This window comes from Neovison vison, chromosome 4 (genome assembly GCF_020171115.1).
Source record: "Neovison vison isolate M4711 chromosome 4, ASM_NN_V1, whole genome shotgun sequence".
Classification (NCBI taxonomy): domain Eukaryota; kingdom Metazoa; phylum Chordata; class Mammalia; order Carnivora; family Mustelidae; genus Neogale; species Neogale vison.
Genome location: NC_058094.1, coordinates 70,596,797 through 70,619,896, shown reverse-complemented (window position 1 = coordinate 70,619,896; position 23,100 = coordinate 70,596,797). Strand labels below are relative to the sequence as shown.

At 36.1% G+C, this 23,100-nt stretch overlaps 1 protein-coding gene across 1 annotated transcript in view; it reads right to left on the bottom strand.

Annotated features, from left to right (window-relative positions):
* Nucleotides 1-23,100, bottom strand: part of LOC122904560 (cytochrome P450 7B1) — a 171,020-nt gene that overhangs the window by 25,399 nt on the left and 122,521 nt on the right. The window contains exon 2 of the mRNA XM_044245531.1: nt 5,352-5,488. Within this exon, the coding sequence (XP_044101466.1) occupies nt 5,352-5,488 (137 nt within the window). The remainder of the gene's footprint in view (nt 1-5,351; nt 5,489-23,100) is intronic.

Below are 23,100 nucleotides of genomic sequence, written 5' to 3'. Positions count from 1 at the left end.
GCTTTTTTAAAATGAGCAGTTATTGCATATAGGTTCTTTTCAAAAATCATTACTGATTAGTTAAAATCAATTTATTTGTAGATAAAATTCTCACTCTTCAAGGCTCTTTATGCTCCAGGATCTCGATTTTCTCTTTCTCATTTTTATTTTAATTTCTTCAACCGCAAGGCATTGTGTTTTATTAACTATCTTTCTAAGATGTGGATTGCTTTAAAAGTAGACGTTTTGATTTTCCGGATTTTACTTTTCAAGTGGGTTTGGAAGTACTAATAACCCTGGAGATGTTAGTTGGCTTTCCAACTTTTAATCTTCAGTATAAACAATTTAAGCTAAGTTTTCCAAAATTAATATTAATTTAAACCATCTGTCCACCATCTGCTAATGTGAGATGCAAAACCAGAGTTTCTTTGTAATCTTTAATCAGACAGTTAGGAAAACACATATACATTCATAAAATGAATTTAAATTTCTTAACAAAGGAAATCTGAAAAGTTATTCTGAAGGCCATGTATTCTTGGAGCGAAATTAACTTTTGCTCCAGTGTGATTTTATGTAAATGAATACCAAGTGTCGATAGGCAAGTTGCCTAGTTTACCAAGATCACAAGGTAGAAACAATATCCACTGCCATGTTTTCAAAAGAGAAAAGAATGCTGTCAGTAGTTGATATGAAATATTGATTTAAAGAATTTCAGAGTTTGCATTTGTCTAAAATAGAAATGTCAAAATGGGGCTCACTTCTGCAAAAAAATGTAAATATATATAATATGTAGTATTACATATAAAACACCTAACATACATAATCATCTTTTTGAGCAGTAAATTTGAAATGGGGTCAAAATTTTTTGTATCTTCTTTGCCAATGATTTTATCCTCTTACCTTTTCGGAGCTGACTGGGTCCTAAGATATTAATTCTAGCATTCCTATATAACCCGCATATGATCTTTTATTAACTCAGCAGGCTTTTTACTTCTTTCCAAATTACTTCTTTTAGGAAAGTGGAGATACATGATGCAAAGTCCATCAGTAAATGCAAAAAAAACCCTAAATCATTCATCCTGATGTCTTATATACAAAAGTTTGACATCTGGATCACTATAAATTGAATTTTGATGTTTTCATCTCAGATATTTGGTGCCATACAGAGGCAACATCCATGGGAATTCAGAACAACTATTTGAGTATTTAGATTTAGAAATGCCTTGTCAGCAAATACGAGATAAATTTGGATTTTTAAAGAGAATTTCCATAATTATAAGCTTTCACTTTCCATGCTTAGTTTGCTCTTGAATAGAATTTTTTAGAAGTAGAAGGTCAAGCCGAAAACATTCATTGGAAAGTGGAATGTGAACCAACTTTTTATTTTATGAGGATGACCACATTACATACTCCCCCTCTTATTAGGGAGATTTCACTAGTTGTTGACAATGATGTACAGTGGTGCTTCGCTGGCGTGACATCTAGGGAAAATGACTCTGCTGCACCACCACACAAAACCAATTAGAGAACTATTTTCTGCGACAGGTCAGGAATTTACGTGGTTTCTCATGAAAAGATGTATCTTTTAATTTCTTTATTAAGATGACATCCGTGTCCCTTGAGACTTTTGGGGATGACAATCATTTGCTCATCATGCAAGAACATACACTAACGGAAATCACATTACGGGACAAGGTTGGAAGACTCTGGTCCCTCATTTCACATTTTCCAAAGGTGCTATTTTGCAAACTGATCATTAGGAGCACATATATTAATAGATATCTTGACAGGAATCGATTCAAACTCTAGTAAGAAGCCAAAGGGAAGTGGTAGTACATATTCAACCTGTGCTGGTGTACTGTTGAATTAAAAAACATGGTCATGGTCAAATTATTTAGACATCAGAAATTCAACAAGCTTCTTAGTGTCTAAGGTTAAGAGATCAAGTATCAGCAGAAATTGATTATTTTTTGAGCAGTGAATAAAATTTTTCAACTCACCACAAGTTTCTGCTTAATCAGCTTAGATTATTTTTGTATAATGTATTAAAAGGCAAAACTGCAAAATTGGCTAATTTGTTCTATCTATTCATTAGAACATAAAGTTTAATTTTCTTAAGTAAGAGTGACTTACTCTTTTTTAAAGTGAAGAATAGAGTTTTGTTACTATGAAGCCAAAAACTCACTTTACAATAAAAGCCCCAGCTATGGCCTTTATTTGTATTATAGCAAGTATTTCATCAGTTCTAAGGTTTTGGGAATATCCTCATCAAATATTTATTGTGAAGCCATCAGTGCTGACCTCTGGTCCGAATATTGGCAATAGAGGAACTAAAGAATAATGAAGGGAAAGAGACATATGAATTAGCAATAAATTCACAATTTATTTAATGCCGTGATAGAGTGATACTGAGAGTAATGGGAGCTTGGAGAAGAGGAAACATAACTAGTCAAACATCACTAGGGTTCTAGAAGAGATGGTCAGTGAAGCTTTTGGGAGGACATGATATGTGACTACGGTCTTCAAAGATGAATCCATGTCAGTCCCTTTTTCAGGATGACTCCCAAAGAGAAGAACAGCACTCAGGCAGAAAAAAAAAAACAGCAAGAGGAAACACAGGTACAAAAGGACATGGTGTGTGAGGAGGAAATTTTCCAACAATTTGGTGCATTAATAGTGCACTGAGGCAGGCAGTAGCAAGAGATGAGGCTGGAGAGATAGGAGGAGCCCAGATCTTGGCGAGCCTTGTGAAGATTATACTATGATTGCTCTAGGATCTATGACTTTTTTTTCCATTTCAATTTTTCTGAAATCAGAGTGTTGGGAGAGACTTGCCAGGCAAAGGAGTAAGTCGTGAGGAAAGGGATACTGCCTGTTCATGAGAAAACTCAGCCGTGATGACAATGTTATCCAGTTGGACCACTGTTTTTTCTCTCCATTACATTAAAATGGCAGTGCTGAAATGAAGTTGCACTATATACTAAAGGTTGGTTCTGATACTCAACAAAGTAATTACAGTGAGAAGATATTCCCTAAACTCTTTAGGAGTAAAACATTAAATTCCAAGGCTAATTAGTTGAGTAAAGAAAGGGGCATAAGTAAAGATGACCTAGATAAGGAATTCTCAGAGTCCGTGAAAGACCCAGAAGGTGCAGCGTCAATAGAATGAAGGAATAGGGTGTTTTAAGGAGGAATAAGAGATCTGCATTGCCAAACCAAGTAGAGAGGTCTAGTCAGGTGAAGGTCCATTAATGGCCTCAGCAAGGCAGACAGCTGGTTCCAGGTAGGAGGTGTCTAGGACATAAGGAAGTATAGGCAGCAAATGTAGGAAACTCTCTTGAAAAATCAATATGCAAAAGCGAAAAAAAAAGAAATGAAAGGTAACTAGATGGAAAATATACGAAAAACGTGGTTTTAAGCTATGGGTAAGGACCAAGAGAAAGAAAAAAAGCAAAGACATATGTGTGGGAGGAATTAATAATGAACACCAGCCCAGTGGAGGCAGGAATTAAAGGTTATGTGGACAGGTAATAGGTTTTCTTAAATTTCAAAGAATTTGAAATTAGAGAAGAGGTAGTGAAGATAGTTGTGAGACACAGAGATATCCAGTAGATATGTGAGGGTCTGAGTGAGATCATACTGATGCCTTCATTTTTCTTGAGAAGGAAAGGAAGGAGAGTGAACTGTTTTGCCAAAGCCCAGTGAGAGACGGGGACCTGGAACACAACCTTTCCTGCCCTTGGACCCGCATGCTCAGCCAGAAGTCAGAAGGCATCGAAGTGCAGATAATGATGGTCACAGTAAATTCTTTGTATCTCTCCACATGGGCTCCTTTGCAATCAATGAGACTCTCCAACACTTCTCAGTAAGTGGCGGAGTGTATTTCCCTACCCTTGAGTTGGGGCAGGCCTGTGGTGGCTCTGACTAATAAAATGTGGTGTAAGAGAGGTTTTGTTAAGAGCTCAGCTTAGGCCTCAGGTGACTTCGCAACTTTTCTCTCACCCACCCAAGACACTAGCTGCCATGTAAGGACATCTTGAGAATGAAACATCATGTGTAAGTGACTCAGGCAAGACTGGGTGCTTTAAGGCATTAGGCTTGGGGAGGTGTGTTATGCAACAAGAGACAGCTGATACAGCTGAGCAACATGGGCTTTACAGTGAAGAACATTCCAGATTTTCCTTTCAGCCCTACGACGTTGGAAGGTTTAGTGATCTTGCTGCAGTTTTCTTTTTTCTTTTGTAAGCATCTTATTGAAGTTAGAAGCATAAGAAAGTTTTTAAAATTAAAAATACATTCTACAGCAGTGGTTGCTAGGGGTTCATGTTGGGGGGAAATGGCATGAATATGTGGAACACAGATGATTTTTAGGGCAGTTAAACTATTCTCTATGATAGTGAACAATATCTATCGCATGATGGATCCATGACACACATTTGTCAAAACTCAAAGAACTATACAACACGAAGAATGGACCCTAATGTAAATTGAGGACTTTTTTTTTTTTTTAAGATTTTATTTGTTTATTTGACAGAGAGAGAAAAAGAGACATCACAAGTAGGCAGAGAGGCAGCAGAGAGAGAGGGGGAAGCAGGCTCCCCACTGAGTAGAGAGCCCGATGACCCTGAGATCCCGGGACCCTGAGATCATGATCTGAGCTGAAGGCAGAGGCTTAACCCACTGAGGCACCTACACCCCCAAAGACTTTTAATAACATAGCAACACTGGCTCATCCACTGCAATAGCGTATGGGATATAATAAGGAAAATTCTGATCAAGGGAAACAAGATATATGAGAAATCTCAGATCTGATCAATTTTCTTTAAACCCAAAACTGCTCTACAAAATGAAGTCTGTTAATACGTTCTAGTTTTTTTTTTCTTTTAATCATTCTTAAAATCAGACCAAGTCAAACCAAACCAAAATCACAGGTGATGGCAGGAGAGTAGGGTTCCCTAGATACCCTCAAGATTTTATAATTCATCTTCTACTGTGAAAATCAGTATATTCAAAAACTACATACAAAACAATAACATAAATATTCCATATTTTGCGTACATAGAAATGTAAGAACTTGGGGTGCCTGGGTTGCTTAGTTGCTAAGCATCTGCCTTCAGCTCAGGTAATGATCCTGGAGTCCTGGGATTGAGTTCGGCATTGGGCTCCCTGCCCAGCGGGAAGCCTGCTTCTCCCTCTCCCACCCCCATGTTTGTATTTCCTCTCTTGCTGTCTCTCCCTCTGTCAAATCAATCAATCAACCAATCTTCAGGAAAGAAAAAAAGAAAGGATAAAAGAAAGAAAGAAATGTAACAACTTAAGGAACAATTGAGAACTTATGATTTACGGAAGGTACTTATAGAGGTGTTGTTTACCTCCAAGGAGAACAGTGAAAGTGTCACCATGTTGCTTTTGAAGAGTTTTCATGAAACCTAAAGGATCCTTTTGTAATTTCAGGGCCTCTCCAAGATAAGGAAGCCAGCCCTTTATTAGTGGAGGCTCACCAGGTCTCCTATAAGAAAAATAAATAAACAAGAAAAAATTAAATCCTTATTTTAACACATATGGGTTATTTTTCCAGCCTAGAAGTGAATGGATGAATTACACAACTTTTTCAATATTTTATTTAATGATTATTATATAATCATAGACATGAATTTATTGAGCCCCACCAGTATGTGTGACTATGGGGTAGACAATTCAATTCACAGCTTCTGGTGAAAAACATTTTTGAGAAATTTTGTCTTATAAGACCCAAATGGCTGGCTGAAATGACAGCTACACTCAGTAAACATTTTATGTATGAGAGCTCTTGCTGAGTGCTAGATGTCAGGTAGTTTACTTGCCAAAGTAAAGCTCCTTATTATCAGATGTCACTTTAGACTGGAATGATATAATTAGAAGAGGAGCAGTTAATGATTTTGAAAAATCTTTTCTTCTGTGGAGAACAATAAAAACCTGAACATTATTTCCATGAAGTACATCTTGTTGTATTATTGCATACAGTTTTTTATTCAACTACAAAGAATAAGAATATTTGTTAAACTTTACAAGACAACATATGAAACATGTTCAATGAAACATTGAAATACTGTGATTTTTTAAAAAGTTTTTTTTTTTTTTACTTATAATCTTAGCAAAATTGGACTTCAAAATTTCTTCTTCATTTATTTGGTGAGCTCAATCTGATTTAAAGAAAAAAAAATCCAAAGCCATTTTATCCTAGAAGGGATTAAACAAATATTCAAGAGAATTCTGATGATTCTCTATCCCATCTGTGAAGATGACTTACACTATAGGCGGTACAACCCATTTTGATTAATCACAAGATATTACTAGCTCAAGACCTAATCAAAGATCAAGATTATGGTCATACTCAACATGGACTTTTATATGGTTAGATTAACCCTATCAAAAGCTTTTATTTTCCCAAATACAACATGGTAGAATTAAACTTAAAAAAAATAAACAACAGATCTTTCAGGGGGAAAACACAAAATAAAACCAAGGTATGTTAGAGACAAAGGAAATAGGTATCAAAACTCTCCTTTCTGTTTTTAGAAGACTAATTTACAAAATTAGTATAATTTTGTAATTAAATAACAACACAAAATGTGTGTTGTTATTCAAATATATGTACTTAGAAATAGGGAGACAAGAAATATATAAAAATTTGTATCTTCTGCTTCTTCCCCTTCCCTATTATTTTCTTAAATGCCAGCTTTACCAAAGGAGACCTGCTTTTTTGAGAAAGATAAAAGCGTAGCAGAAAGTATAGTAACATTAATTCTATATCCAAAGATTAAACATAAGACAATATATATGATAATAGAGTAGGATCTCTAAGTCAGAAATTGCCATAGCATGCAGGCTCTCAATCAATGGCTTTCAAAATTTGCAAATGATCTTGGTTCACAAAATTTCCTTTCAAAATATTCTCTTCCTTGGGCTATTTTTACCCCATTTTGTCTAATGTTGCTTGGATGTTGCATTGTGGCAAAGAATTTGAAAGGCTTGTTGTCATATCATAATTTAATGCAACTAATTTTATTCTCTATGCTCTGTCATTTGGTCAAAAGCTGTATTCTTCATGGATTTCCATGGGGGGGAAAAGGATGGAACTTAGAAATCCAGGGGAATATTAAGCTAATGTTCAGAGTTAGGGAAACACATTAGGAAGCCGTTTTAAAACTACAAAGATGAGAAGATCATTATTTCTTACAGCTGTGTTCATTTTGGCAGCAAGGAGCTTAAAACTATGAAACACAATGTCGCAAGTGTGTATTTACAGGAAAAAAAAACCAAACATAGTGCTAGTTCAATTTATACAGGCCATAGAAATCTGTCTTCATCAGTATATTTGTAAAAACTATTTAGAGAGGAAAGACATCGCCATAATGATTCAGAAAGACCTCTTGGCACAATGCAAATACTGTTACTTGTCTCTCTCATGCTCTGTGACTTTTTGAAAATGAAATTTCTACTACCCACTACTGCGTGAGAGAATGGAATACCTAATGTTTATTGGGGATGATCAAGTCCCAGACTTAAAAAGAACAGGTTCTGGGTGCCTGGGTGGCTCAGTGGGTTAAGCCGCTGCCTTCGGCTCAGGTCATGATCTCAGGGTCCTGGGATCGAGTCCCATATCGGGCTCTCTGCTCAGCAGGGAGCCTGCTTCCCTTTCTCTCTCTCTGCCTCTCTGCCTACTTGTGATCTCTCTCTGTCAAATAAATAAATAAAATCTTTAAAAAAAAAGAAAAAAAGAACAGGTTCTGAAGCAATGGAGGGTAACTAAAAAACAAAGAAAAACAAAAACAAAACAAAAAAAACACCCCAGAAACAGAAAACAAAAATTGTGGCCTACATTCCTCTCAATGCCACTCTAATAGTACGCACTTTCTCAAATATCCTCTTTACTATTTAAGACGCTAGAAGGACACATCTTGTAAGTTATACAAATTAGAGCTTATGAAGTTTCTCAATGATTAAACCCAGTTCTATGCATAAACAACTATCACCACTTGTAATTTCTTCCATACAAATAGTTGGATACACCTTGACATTATGAAAAATGTCAAATATGGTCCAAATTTATCTGGAAGCAAATAATGAAGAAGAACTGAAATATACCAACTCTAGATCTCATTGGTGAATTTTATCAAACATTTAAGGAAGAAATATCACCAATTCATTCTAATCTCTTCCAGAAAATAGAATCAGCGAAAACATTTCCTAACTCATTCTATGAGGCCAGCATTAACCTAATACTAAAGTAGACAAAAAAGGAAAATTATAGATCAATAAATGTAGCACAGATGTGAAAACCCTCAAAGAAAAATAACAATAACTTGAACTCAACAGTGTATAGAAAGAATTATATATTAGAAGAAAGTGAAATTTATTCTTGGTATGTAAGTCTGCTTCAACATTCAAAAATCAATTAATGTAATTACTGCAATCCATTACCTCAAAGGCATAAAGAAGAAAAATCATCTTATCATATCAATAGAAACAGAAACATCATTTGACAAAATCTAACACCTATTTATGATAAAACTCTGAGCAAACTAGGATTGGAGGAAACTTCCTCAACTGGATAAAAAACATCTACAAAAAAATTTAATGCTAACATCATACTTGATTGTGAAAAACTACTTTCCTGCTAAGATCTGAAACAAGGCAAAGATGCCCCTCTCACCACTCCTATTCAACATTATACTGTAAGTCTTAGTTAATGCAATAAGACAAGAAAAGGAAATAAAATGTACAAGGATTGAGAAGAACTAAAACTGTTCTTGTTGCAGATGACATGATTGTCTATACAGGAAACTTCAAAGTTCAACAACAACAACAAAAAACCATTCTGCGACTCCAAAAGCAATTACAGCAAGGTAGCAAAATACAAGGCTAATACACAAAAATAAATTGCTTTCCTATTTTCCAGCAATGAGTAAGTGAAATTTGAAATTTAAAAAGACAAGACCACTTAGATTGGCACCCATAAAAATGAAATACTTTGGTATACAAAATATGTACAAAATCGGCTAAGAAAAATTATAAAGCTGTGATGAAAGAAATAAAATAAAATTTAAATTAATGAGAGATATCCCATGCATATGAATAGGGAGACTCAATATTGTCAGAATGTCAGTTCTTCTCAACTCATTTTTTAGATTTAATGCCATCCTGTTCAGAAGTCCAGAAAGTTATTCTGTGGACACTGACAAACTAATTCGAAAGCATATATGGGAAGGGAAAGGACCCAGAATAGCCAATATGATACTGAAGGAGAAGAATAAAGTGGGAAGACTGACAATACTCAATTTCAATACTTTATAGCAACAGTAAACAAGACAGTGTGGTACTGGGGAAGGAACAGACAAATAGGTCAGTGGAGCAGAAGAGAATTTCCAAAGTAGACCAAATACAGTCAAATGATCTTTGACAAAGGAGCAAAGTAATTCAATAGAGAAAGAATAGCCTTTTCAACAAATGGTGGTGGAACAACTGGGCATCCTCTTGCAAAAATACAAATATAGACACAATTCTTATACCTTTCACAATAATTAACTCAAAATAGATCAGAGACCTAATTGTAAAATGCCAAACTATAAAACTCCTAGAAAATAACATAAGAAAAATCTAGATGACCTTGGGGCTGGCAATGATACAATGAAATTTAGATACAATTTTAAAAGCACAACCCAAGAAAGAAAAAAATTAAAATTTAAAAATTATGTTCTGCAAAATACACTGTTAAGAGAATAATAATAATAATAATAATGCTTCAGACTGGGAGAGAAATCTTTGCAATACACACACCTGATAAAGGACTAATAACCAACATATAAAAAGAGCGCTTAAAACTCAACAATAAAAAAATAACAATTAAAAATGGGCAAAAGATCTGAACAGACACTTAACCATGGTATACATACAGATGGCAAATAAACATATGAAAAAAATACCCCACAACACATATTCTCAGAGAATCACAAATTAAAACAACAATGAGATACCACAACACACCTATGAGAATGGCCAAACTCAAAATATTGACTGCCCTAAATGCTGACAAAAATGTGGAACAACAGAAACTCTCATTGCTGGTGGGAATGCAAAATGGTACTGCTACTTTGGAAGACAGTTTGGCAGTTTCTTATAAAACTAAACATACTCTTACCATATGACCCAGCAACTGTGATCCTTGGTGTTTACCCAAATGAGTTGAAAACTTGTGTCCACACAAAAACCTGCACACAAATGTTTATAGTAACTTTATTCAGAATTGCCAAAACTTGGGAACAATCAAGATACCCTTCAATTGGCAAATGGATAAACAAACTGTGGTAAATCTGGTTGGTAGAATATTATTCAGTGATAAAAAGAAAGCACTATCATGCCACAAAAAGACATGGAAGAACCTTAACCACATATTGCAAAGTGAAAGAAGCCAATCTGAAAAGGCTACACACTGTATAATTACAACTATATGACATTCTGGAAAAGCCAAAACTATGGAAATTATTAAAAGATCAGTAGTTGCCAGGGGTTGGGTGTCCTAAAATGGGAATTTTAGGACAGTGAAACTATTTTGTATGTTACTATAATGATGAATCTATGTCACTATACATTTGTCAAAACCCACATAATGTACAACACAAAAATGATCTCTGATGTAAAAACCAAGACTTCAGTTAGTATTAATACATTAATGTTGGCTCAGCTGTAACAAATACACTATACTGATATTAATATTTATGCAAACTACAGGGGTAAGTGGATGGGGAGGGGATATATGGGAACTCTACAATTTTAATTTTCTGTAAACCTCAAACTGCCCTATAAAATAAGGCATACCTACACATATTATAATAAATTTTAAGCAGGAAACTGATATGAAGTTTCCATCTTTTAAAAATTAAGGACATTAAAAAAAAAAGATGGGAAATTCTAAGGTATCAGTATTGGGCAGTGTGTAAACTGATAGCAACAAAGTATTTTTTAAGAGTAAAGAGTTCCAAACTGATGGTTACCAGAGGGCAGGTTGGGGTGGGGGTGAAATAGGAGATGGGGATTAAAGAGTGCCCTTGTCTTGATGAGCATTGGGTGATACATGGAAGTGTCAAATCACTGTAGTGTACACCTGAAACTAATATTACACCATATGTTAACTAACTGTAATTTAAATAAAAATTTTAACAAAGGGTACAGAGTTCTGGAATCCAAAAAGTAAGAAAATTGCTGTGGATTATCTCCAGTCACAATAGGCTCATTGCTTCCTATGATCTCATAAGGAGCCATTGTTAACGAATCCCAAGCATCTATTTAAGACCTTGGCAGGGCTGAGGATTTTGTACCTTCTAGCTCAGGAGGCTGGTTTTCAATGACCTGGGATTTGACCAAAGTTCGTTTCTTCCATGGCAGTATAGGATTTTTAGTCTATTTTGTGTATTTTTTTTTCATTTTAAAGAAAAAGTGAAAAAATTTAATAATAAAAGAAACTGTTGTTAATATTTTTCTTTATTCTTTTTTTGTGCATTTAAAAAATTTAGTTTGCTAATGTTTTGTTTGCCTTTATTTTTGTATGGCACTATGTAAATTTCATCATAAAGATCTATTTTTCAAGTTGGCCTTCAAAGTGATTTTCTTTTGAAGGAAACTGGATCAAGTTTCTCTCCAGCTTTTCCCAGTTTCAAGCTGATGTTGGGACATACTGCCTCCTGAGTGAGTACAACAGGCTGCCAGGCCTCTTGGCCATCTCTGTAAAGGAAGAGACCCTATTGGCAACTACCATTGGCAAGGATATATTTGCCAAGGTGAGATTGGCCCAACACATCTTGATTGGGAAAGCGATGGTCATGACAACCATTAAGGAGTTCATACCATTAACTACCCTATAAAGTCCAAATAATGAAGGCCTTGGGTCACCCAAACAATTGTGAAGTTATTTGAAGTGATGGAGACAGGAAAAGTCTACCCTGTCATGGAGTATGTTAGTGGGGAAGAGCTAGTCAATTACCTAGAGGATCATCACAGCAGAAAAGAGAAAGAGGCACCAGGCAAATTCTGCCAGAGAGTGGCTGCTGCTCAGTATTACCACCAAAAGGGTATTTTCTATAGACCTAAACACAAAAAATTAACTATTGGAAATTGACATGAACATCAACATCAAGGTGGCAAACTTTGGCTATAGTAATGAGTTCCTCTCAGGCAATAAGTTGGATACCTTGTGTGGTTGTTTTCTTATCATGCCTTGAAACTCTTTTCAGGGACAGAAGTACAATTCACGGTAGGTGTATGGAGCCTAAGAGTCACTTATATACTCTGGTCAGCAGATCCCTCTCTTTTGATGGACAGCTTAAAGGATCAGGGAAAACAGTACTGAGCAAAATATACCATATTCACTTCTACTTGTCCATAGTGTGAAAACCTGCTCAAGATTTCTTACCCTCAATCTAACCAAAAGGTATGTTAGAGCAGATCATGAAAATTCCACGGATGAACGTGGTTCTTGAAGATGAGTAACTAAAACCTACATGGAGTCACTCCTTGACTAAAAAATCCCTGGTGGACTGAGTTAATGGTGCCCACTGGCTTCCCAATGTGAAGATGTTGGGTAGAAGCAATGACCTGATGTAAGGCTGTGAGGTTGTCTGTCTCGAGTCCTTTTCCACAGACAGAGACACCATAGGCCACCATATGGCACTCATAGTGTCGGTCAATACTTAGTTTTCACAGAGCTTTGTTCACAGTGTATCTTTAAGTGAATAAAGCAGTTAAGTAACCACAGGCACAATAGCATAATACTGTCTTCCTAAAAAAATATATGGGAGGTAATATAAACACAGAAAGAAATGTCTGGTATGCCTTAAGATGTCAATAGTCATTATTCTTGGTGGTAAGATTAAGGGGGCTTGGTAACTGGTATCTTCTAATTTGCACGGCACAAACACACTTCTTTTGAAGACTATTTGTCATTTATTTTGTAGAACGTCCCTCAGTTTTCTCATGATCAGATCAAGGTGGTAACAGTTTGGGGAAGAATCTCACAGAAGCAATGTGCCCTTCTCAGTATATTGTTTTTTAAATGAAAAAAAAAAAAAAAACCACTTTTTTTTCATTTAAAAAAGTTTCATAAAAAATGTTTTTTAAATGAAAAAAAATGCTATTTTTATGTTCAAATGAAAGCCCCATACAGAAGGTACTGTCTTCAAAAAAGTAGTTGATGGCAAAAAAGTACATCCACAAATGAATCAAAGACTGATTCTAAAAATGAGCTGTACATTCCTAATTGAGTGAGTAGAGAAACAGCCTGAGATCCACCATAAGGACAAGCAACACACTCCCTACCCACACTTCAAAATACAGAGCAGACAATGGGGTCAGACTCTGTAACTGCACAAAATATGGACACGCAGTGCCACCTGGGATACCCTGTTACTTGCACCAGGGGCCAGGTGACATACTAATGAGGCAGGCAGAGTTGATTCCTGTGACAGCCAGGAAAGGGAGGAGTTCTCTTTACAGATGGGGTTGCAACTAGTGGACTGTGACAACTGGGTTCCCTGATCATCTCTTCAAGCTTGCACTCAGACAAAGAAACTTTGCGGCCCAGAGCACACTGCCCCTATCTCCTCACAAAACCCCAGGGCATCTCATGTCTCCAGTTAGGGAGTAGGTTAATTTTTCCTCCTTGTATAGGATAAAGTGTATATTCTTTAGGACTCTTGATTCGCATGTCGAACATAAATGATCTGCTTAATATTTGTTTACTGCAAGAATCAGAACTACTGTCATCTCTTTCCAGGATGAACATTAATCCAACCCTGTCTAAAAAATTTTTCTCTAGAAAAATTATATAATTCATTACTGTAAGTAATCTCTATTGTATCCTGTGCTTAACCTTCACTTTCCCCCGGTTTTATAATCCTGTAAATCCACTGGTGCTGTGTGATTGGCATCTGGTGTTCATACAACCTCTGCCTCATAGAGAATAAATAAGAAATCCCTAGATAAAAATGCCACTTTTCAGTGATCCAACCCTCTGCTCTTTGGTAACTTTTGTACCACTCTAGAAAGTTCTGTTAACTTTGCAGTTCATAAATAAAGCCTTTACTCTTGAAATGTTTTTGGCTGTATCAGGATGGCAATTGACTTATAACTTGATTTAATTTCCTGGTAGCAAAGATATCACTGTTCAAGCACTTTTGATCAAAGCATTAAACGTAATGGCAATGTAAAAAGCAAGCAATGCTGAATGTACACAAATTTCTCCATTATTGACATGGAATCATAGCAAAACCAATATGAACATGGCTATATCTTCACACCCTGAGAGTAACTTTTCAAGCCATATTTCAGTTGAACCTTTAGCTGTCAGTTCATCTCTGTGATTGACCCATCCGAACAAAGCTTTGTCTGTGGAATGTGCTGTGTAAACTCAATTCCATTAGCAGATTTATACTAATGCCTTGATCAAGTGAGTGATTTGTAAGGGCTTCTTTGGATAAGAGGTCAAACCATATCCATGCAGGATTTCACTCAGAAAAGTCTATGATTGAGATTTATTTATTTTTTTAAATCTGGAAGGAATGCCCCAGTTGGCACCAGTGAAATAATGACAAGACATATTTAAAAACAACAACAACAACTATCACTTAAAACTTAACTGAGTCTCAAACACCCCACAATGACTGCACACTCGAAGATATTTCTTTTCTTTCTTTCTTTCTTTTTTTTTTTAAAGATTTTAATCCATTCACCTGACAGACAGAGATCACAAGCAGGCAGAGAGGCAGGCAGAGAGAGAGAGAGGAGAAAGCAGGCTCCCCTTGGAGCAGAGAGCCCAATGTGGGGCTCGATCCCAGGATCCTGAGATCATGACCAGAGCCAAAGGCAGAGGCTCAACCCACTGAGCCACCCAGGTGCCCCTCGAAGGTATTTCTTTATGAACCTGACCCTGGGTTTAGCAGGGCATAGTTCAAGCCCTCATCCATTCTCATGGGCACCACTACAATAGCTTCCTGACTGATCTTGCCACACTGCGTGGCTCAGGCTACTAGCTACCACCAGTTTGATGACTTTGGCCAATTTATTTAATCTATCTGTGCCTCTGTTTTCTCACCTGCAAAATGGATATACTGTTGTACTTTCTTCATGTAAAAATAAGTGGAAGCATGTAAAGAACTGAAGGCAATAACTTGTATGTAGGAAGCACTCAGAACCCTAATAACTGTTATTATTATATTATTATTAGCATTTTAAAAAAGATTCTATTTATTATTTATTTGACAGAGAGAGATCACAAATAGGCAGAGAGGCAGGCAGAGAGAGAGAGAGGGAAGCAGGCTCCCCGCTGATCAGAGAGCCTGATGTGGGACGCAATCACAGGACCCCGAGATCATGACCTGAGCCGAAGGCAGTGGCTTAACCCACTGAGCTACCCAGATGCCCTATTATTAGCATAATTCTTGATCTCCGCATCACTTCCTGAGATCACCTAAAATACAAATCTAATCATGGCTCTCTTCTAACTTCTCTTTCCTAAAACTTTTTGATTGAGGACCAACTTTTTAAGGTATTTTTCACTGGCTTGCGTACTTCCTTTATTTGCCTAATTTAGGTATTAGTTTAGGGCTGCAATATAATTTGCTGCTCAGGGGATGGGGTACCAGAACCATCTACCCTCCAAAGTAAATGTAACTTCTTAGGCTCTGTATTCTCTGGGCAAATGATCTTAAAAGATGAAAAGTGGCTCAGAAGAGGATTGTATTTTAGGAGAAAGCCAGTCAAGAATGTTTAAACAGCCTAGACAATTCTGAAAGAGGGAAATCGATTCATAATTGAAAGTTATTTCAACTCCTTAATTCAAATAGAAAACCGTGCAACTGAATTTGTAATTTCTGAGATGATCAGTTGCTAATTTATTTTCCAGATGGGATTTGATTGGACTTCATGGAAGAGATATCAATTCCATTAACTCATCATTTCTTACATTTGATTAAATTGTTTGATTTTGAAATGTTTAATCAAAAATTAGAAACCACAGTTTTGCGGAAACTGAATTATATGAGGGGGCTAAACCAGAAAGCTTTGGTAATGACAATACAGAGATCACTGCCCACATAAATGCACAGTCAAGTTATCAAGTGACATTTCAACAACCAAAGCCAATGAAGAAACAAAAGTTCCAAATTCCGAAGACCAACATTCAAATAACCAAGCATGCCTTATTAGGGCCATAGGAAAGGCAACGTATAGGTACTCCAGTTTGCTGAGGTGCGAAGCTAATAAAAAGCCTGAGGACCATATGCTACACCTGCTTCAGAATGCAAAAATGCATAACCATATTTTACGATGAGTCAGCTATTAGCATAGCAAAAGCTAACAGAATCTCTGTATTTGTAACACAGCACATGGCACAGAGAAGGGCAAGATTTTGATTTTGTCATGAATTAGAGGGCTTTCAAAAGGAAAAATACTACTCATTTCCAAAGACTAGTTCCTAACTTTGGCTTATGATTTTAGGTCACTGCACAAAAGGAGTGTATGACTATCTCAGGAAATCTGTCATCATTAATAATACAACATGGAACACAGAAGACGCAGCATCATATTTATACACAGAAATCACTAAGGTTTGCAAATTCTAGAATTAAAGATAACTTCTTGCTTATTTTAAATATAATGCTTGCAGCATCCATTGCTCATGCTACCCTCTCTTATGTGCACCTTCCCACTGTTTTGTGTAATCAATTCTCAGTATTTATATCAAGTCACTATTAAAGTAGTATTCAGTTGCTTTGTTTTTCTTTGCCTTGTTTTCTGTGTACCCATCACTAATTCGTATCAATCACTTTCAGTACGCTCTAAAATCTCTCTCAATATGGTCAGACATATGGTCCTTCAATTTTCATATAGCTCCTCTCCTATTTTCCATCAATTTTACTTTTGCTCCATTTAATGAAAGACTTTCTTGACTTAATCCCTTTCACAGATTATTTTATTTTTACTCTTAGATTTCTGATTTCCCAGAGTTCTTTTGTGCTTTCTGATTACACATTATACAAATTAAATTCCGTTCTTGTTTTATGAATACAATTTCTTCTGCTATCCCTCTAAGACTAATAAGTATAATTAGGAGGAATTTTTTTCTCTCCCCAAATTGTCTGTTTCCTCCAACTCTCTTTTTTTTCTGTTTGTTTTGTTGTTGTTGTTGTTATGCCTTCTCTCTTTTATGATGGAAGCTTTCCTCAGTGTCTCATGATCCTTAGCTTTCTTTCAGATCTCAGAGCAAGGTATGCCTATTGGTGCGGCTGATGGAGTTTACCATGTTGTGATTGGAAGGAGACCTTGTCATTTTAATGAGCTACCCATCCTTGCTAGTTAAATGGATGAGGCTGTAACTTTTCATGAATTTTAATTTTGCTTTGGGACTCTGGGGATAGAACATAATATATAACTATATGTAAATACATTTCCTGTGAAGAGTTAACATTAACCAATTTTGAATTTGTCTTAGTTACAGTTTTTTGGAGATTACTGCCAAAGTCACTTGCAGTCATGTTTGTAGATACAAACTTTAGAGGTCATTTCTATTTATAGTAGTGAGAAGAGTTGGAAGATATCACAATACGAAAGTCTGGAATTAGAGGTCAGAAAAGAGGGACAGATGATGGGTTCTACAGTTAGACAAGTTTGTCGGTTAAAATTGCAGAGTGGAGTAAGGAATTTTATTTATTTCACTGTTCCTAAAATTAATCCAACACTCTTGCAAGTGATATTATCTTGTTTTAGGGCGAGAGGGATTAAGGAGAACTGACAGAGGAAACTGAAGTACAGATATATTCTTTTTTCTCATGGGAGAAGTGAATGTGTGTGTGTGCATGCATGGTATATTTTGAATTGTGACTTAAATAAAGTGATGCCAATGTCAGTATAACATTAATTCGTTCCATAGACTACCCTTCATATGGCAGATGTCTTAATTCTCAGTAGAGTAAAAAACATTAAAAAAGCAAGGACTCATATCTCTCTCCTTCTAGTTCCTCAGATCCTCTTCATCCCTCCTAAGAAATATGTGAATTTTGACAAGATTCAGGCATCTAGAGGAGGTGTTTTTTTCTCTCCTCTATAAATAGGGTACAAACTAAAAAAGCATAAGACACCATTTGATTGGTAAATAACCATTCTACCATCTTGACAGCTTATAGGTAACTACTCAAAAGAGTCATTTAATAATTGTTAATGACCATTTAAAATTTACTCTGCTTCTTTCCTAGAATTAAAAATTCCATTCTGTTATTTCCAAAGGATTTCATGTAAGTATACAAGTATGTATATATACACATTATTTTATATAAGTACATAAATGCATACACACACACACACACTAATGGGTTCCTTAAAATTTAGGGACAAATAGGGGCGCCTGGGTGGCTCAGTGGGTTAAAGCCTCTGCCTTTGGCTCAGATCATGATCCCAGGGTCCTGGGATCGAGCCCCACATCGGGCTCTCTGCTCTGCAGGGAGCCTGCTTCCTCCTCTCTGTCTCTCTCTGCCTGCCTCTCTGCCTACTTGTGATCTCTGTCAAATAAATAAATAAAATCTTTAAAAAATGGTTAAAAAAATAAAAATAAAAAAAATTTAGGGACAAATAATAATATTAAGAAGTCTTATAATTTTTTTTAAATTTTATTTATTTGTTTGACACAGAGAGAGAGAGAGAGATCACAAGTAGGCAGAGCAACAGGCAGAGAGAGAGAGTGGGACGCAGGCTCCCTGCTAAGCAGAGAGCCCGATGTGGGGCTTGATCCCAGGACCCTGAGACCATGACCTGAGCTGAAGGCAGAGGCCTAACCCACTAAGCCACCCAGGTGCCCGGAAGTCTTATAATTCTTTAATGAGCAAACAATCCAATAAAAAATGAGTAATAAATATGAATAAAATTTTCACCAAAGAAGTTATACAAATGGCCAATAAGCACATGAAAAGATGCTTAACATCACTACTCTTTAGGGAAATGCAAATTTAAAACTAAAACGAGATACTACTACTCACTTGCTAAAATGGCAAAAATCAAAAAGAATGACAGTGTTGGCAAAGATGAGGAGAAATTGTAACTCTCAAACACTGTTGCTGGGGATGTGAAATAGTACAATCACTTTGGAAAAGAGGCAAGCAATTTCTTTTAAAGTTAAATGCACACTAACAGTACAACCCAGTGACTCCAATTCTAGGTATCTCTTTACCCAAAAGAAATAAAACCTATGTCCACACAGACTTGTATGTGAATGTTCACAGGTGCATTAATCATAATAGTCAAAAGTTAGAAACAATTCACATATCTATGAATTAGTGGGCAGATAAACAAAAGGTGGTATATCTATATAATTGAAATTGAATTGAATTGAATATTATTCAGCAATAAAAAAGAAACAGGCACTGATGTATGCAATAATATCGATAAACCTCCAAAGCATTATACTAAGAGAAAGAAGCCAGGCACATAATTTTAGTTATATGAAATTTCCAGAAAAGACAGAAATAGAGGCAGAAGGCAAATTAGTTCTCCCTTGGGATTGAGGGTAGGAGCAGAAATTAAATGTAAACAGCCATAAGGAAACTTTTTGGATGATGGAAGTATTCTAAACTGGATTTTATTGATTGTTGTACAACTGTATCAATTTAATAAACTCATCAAAGTGAATGAATTTCATGATATGTAAATATCTCAATGAGCCCGCTGGAAAAAAATGGGGTATTTTCTATGATTAATTAAATATTTCAATTATTGGGTTGCCTGGGTGGCTCAGTTGGTTAAGCATCTGTCTTCAGCTCAGGTTATGATCCCAGACTTCTGGGACTGAGTCTCAAGTCAAGCCCCACATCAGGCTCTCTGCTCAGCAGGGAGTCTGCTTCTCTATTTCCCTCTTACCCCCACCCTGACCCCTCACTCATGCTCGTTCTTTCTCTCAAATAAATAAATGAAATCTTTTAAAAAAATTTTTCAATTATCAGACAAGTCTGTAAATAAAATGTACCATGCCAAAATCTCCTTTAGTGATTTGATTGAGCCATTTATATGACTTCTACAAAATTCCCTAAGTAGAACAGGGTCTTGAAACTGGAAGAGTCTGGGGAGACGCATCAAGTGTTTTACAAATAAGAAAATAGAATCAGAGAAGTAAAGTAACTTTCCTGGTCACAAAGCAACAAACCAACAAAAAAAGATCAGAGTCCAGGTTTCCTGACTCCCAAAGCAATGATTTATTTTTCTCTTTACCACACTATCCAAAGAAGATAGGCACATGTCAGGGTTCAGGGAGTCCTGACTTTCTGAAATCAGGTTTTTCTCTTTTCTGATACGTTCTACACTTGTAATGAGCCCAGAGGTGATAATCCTATAAAGTAAATAAACGTAAGATGTTATCTCCCAAAGGGCAACTTCTGTTTGTGGCTAAATGAGCCAAGATGAAGAAACACTTCAAATAAAAGACTCAGCTGGAAAAACATAGCGAAGAGCTTGCTTAGCTTGAAAGGGAGTCTGGCACATAGCCACTATGATTCATAAACTATAATGTAATAAACTTGTATGAACAAAAATCTAATTTCCATATTCAATGCTGGTTACCTGAATGAGCCATATGAGAGCTAATTTTTGGAAACAACATTAATTCTCTGGAAACAAAATGAGCCACTTGGTACCAGTCAGAGTTTGGTAGCTAAAGGGTTTCAAATTCTATCATCTATCTGTACCTATTCTGCAGCTCCACATTCTGAGAGGTATCTCTAGAAACTTCTTAAATTGAATCTTAGTCTAGTTTAAAGCCTGCTTTTTCAAATCACCTCCAATTGATCCAAGCATAATACGAGGCCAAACATTAGGCATCTGAAGCATAAGAAAAGATGCAGACATGTGAGTCTCAGAAAGTTTTTGTCTTCAATACCATCAACTCAGAGGGCTCCACTGTTTGTAACAAAGTGACAGAGACTAAAGTTTTTAGTGATTAGAACCAGCAGGATTTACCCAAAAGGATTTAGGCAAATTAATTCGTACCAAAATCCCAGTTAACCCCAGCAAAAACCAAATAGGAGGACATGATATCCCTTCAACATAAATTTTTAAGGAAATTGCTTAAGGCCTATGATAAATTGCAGTAGTGTTCAAAATACCCAGTGTTCCTTCCTGTAGGAGCACTGTTCATTGATGCTTTATTGATGCCAGGCTTAGGCATGTGACTTTCCTTGGCCAGTGAAGACACATGCCACTTCCCAGTGAGAAGAGACACATGCCACTTCCCAGTGAGAAGCTTTATGAGCCATCATATGGTTCCACTATGTTCTCATTCTACTGACAGAGGATTAAAAATATCTCACACCAAGATTCTCCTTAGATTTGGAACATGGAATGAAGACCAAGACTCATGATGAACATAAAGATTGAACAAGAAATATCTTTCAGTTGTAAGCCATTAAGCTATTTGTCACTGTAGTGTAACCTAGCCAAATATGACTGAAACAACAGCTAAAAAAAAAAAAAAAAAAAGAATGTTCTTATTAATGGACTTCATGGTAGCTTGCAGCTCTCACGCTGCATCATAAAAAGTTGATTTATGCTCCCCTTATCTTAGACCAATGTTTTATAAAGACTTTTGAGCCAACATGTACACTATGATATGCATATACACATATACATATATGGATATGTAGATCTATAAAGTCAGAAAACAATACTTACTCTTATTATGTGTGATGTACTTTGTTATTTTCTCTTCTATTTATATCTTTAAATGTTTTCTGGAATCCACTAAATCCATTTCAAGTCCCACTATTGGGTCACAACCCATTATCCTACTTTCTACCCATTGTCTGCCTTATTGAATGATCCTTAAATGTGTCTTCCTATTATCTTTTTTTTCCCCCAAGTTTGAATCCAATAGTACTTGACTCTGGAGTCACCATTTTAAAATTAATTGCTGCAACATACATTTAATTATCAACTTTCATATAAATCATTTGGACATATATTTGTTTTATATTAATAGGGACACTTCTGTTCCTGAAACTCTGCCACCTTAATTTGACCTCCACCACAGGAGGTCCTGAAAATGTCTCTTATCTGATCATATGGCTCCTTTTAGATGCCAATAATTTCAAATAAATTTTGACTACTTGTACCAATCCCAATTAGTTGGGTCATCCATTAATCAATGGATCAATCAATGGGTTAATTCAAACAATTACCCTGTACTCAATTTGTGTGAGACACTACTCTGCACGACAAGAGCACAAAGAAGGATAAGAGACACAGGATCTTCCCTGCAAGAACTCAGTGTTGATGGAGGTAGGTTTTAGCTACATATAAAAGATAACTAAGAAACACTGTAATATTGTGATGACGGTGATGTCTGTAATGACTGTGATGACAGGGGTGACTACGGATTACAGATTCTATCTGTAGCTCACTTCTTAGTTTGATTTCAGATTTTCAGAAGCTTCCATAATTCATTGTTCTTCATCATTACTGTCTGTTGAATTTAACACCCTTGTTCATACATCTGGTTCTCTTTCCTGTATATCTGGTGTCCATATATCCTCACCAAAGGAATACTTACGCAGTAGAAATACAATGATATTTGCTGAGTGTACCTGCCCTGGTCATGTAAAATTATGCTCAAATCCCAAAATAAACATGCATCTCCCAGAACGTATTCACAATCTTGATGTACTCACATTTTTTCTCAACACATATCATTAACACATTATTTAACTTCTGTGCTTGCTAAGCGGTGTTTCGATGGCCCCTCTCTCATTCCTATCTCTGTATTTCTGTGAAGTAGGAACTTAGAATACTTAATAATTCATCCTATTTTGTTTTAGCCTTTGCTAGTCCCTGGCAATTCTGTAATAATTATTTTTCTTGTGATATAATAACAACCATATCACAAGAAGTTAATGTAAGAAGCAGTTGAGTGAGAGGTGTTACAATACTTCATCTATGCTTGATCTAGAAAATACTAGACAGCTTTTCTCAAAATTAACTCTCCAAAATGCAAATTGCAATTTCTGCTGAATGAGATATGGTAGAGTCCAAGTGATTGGTAGATTCCATGCTCCAAAG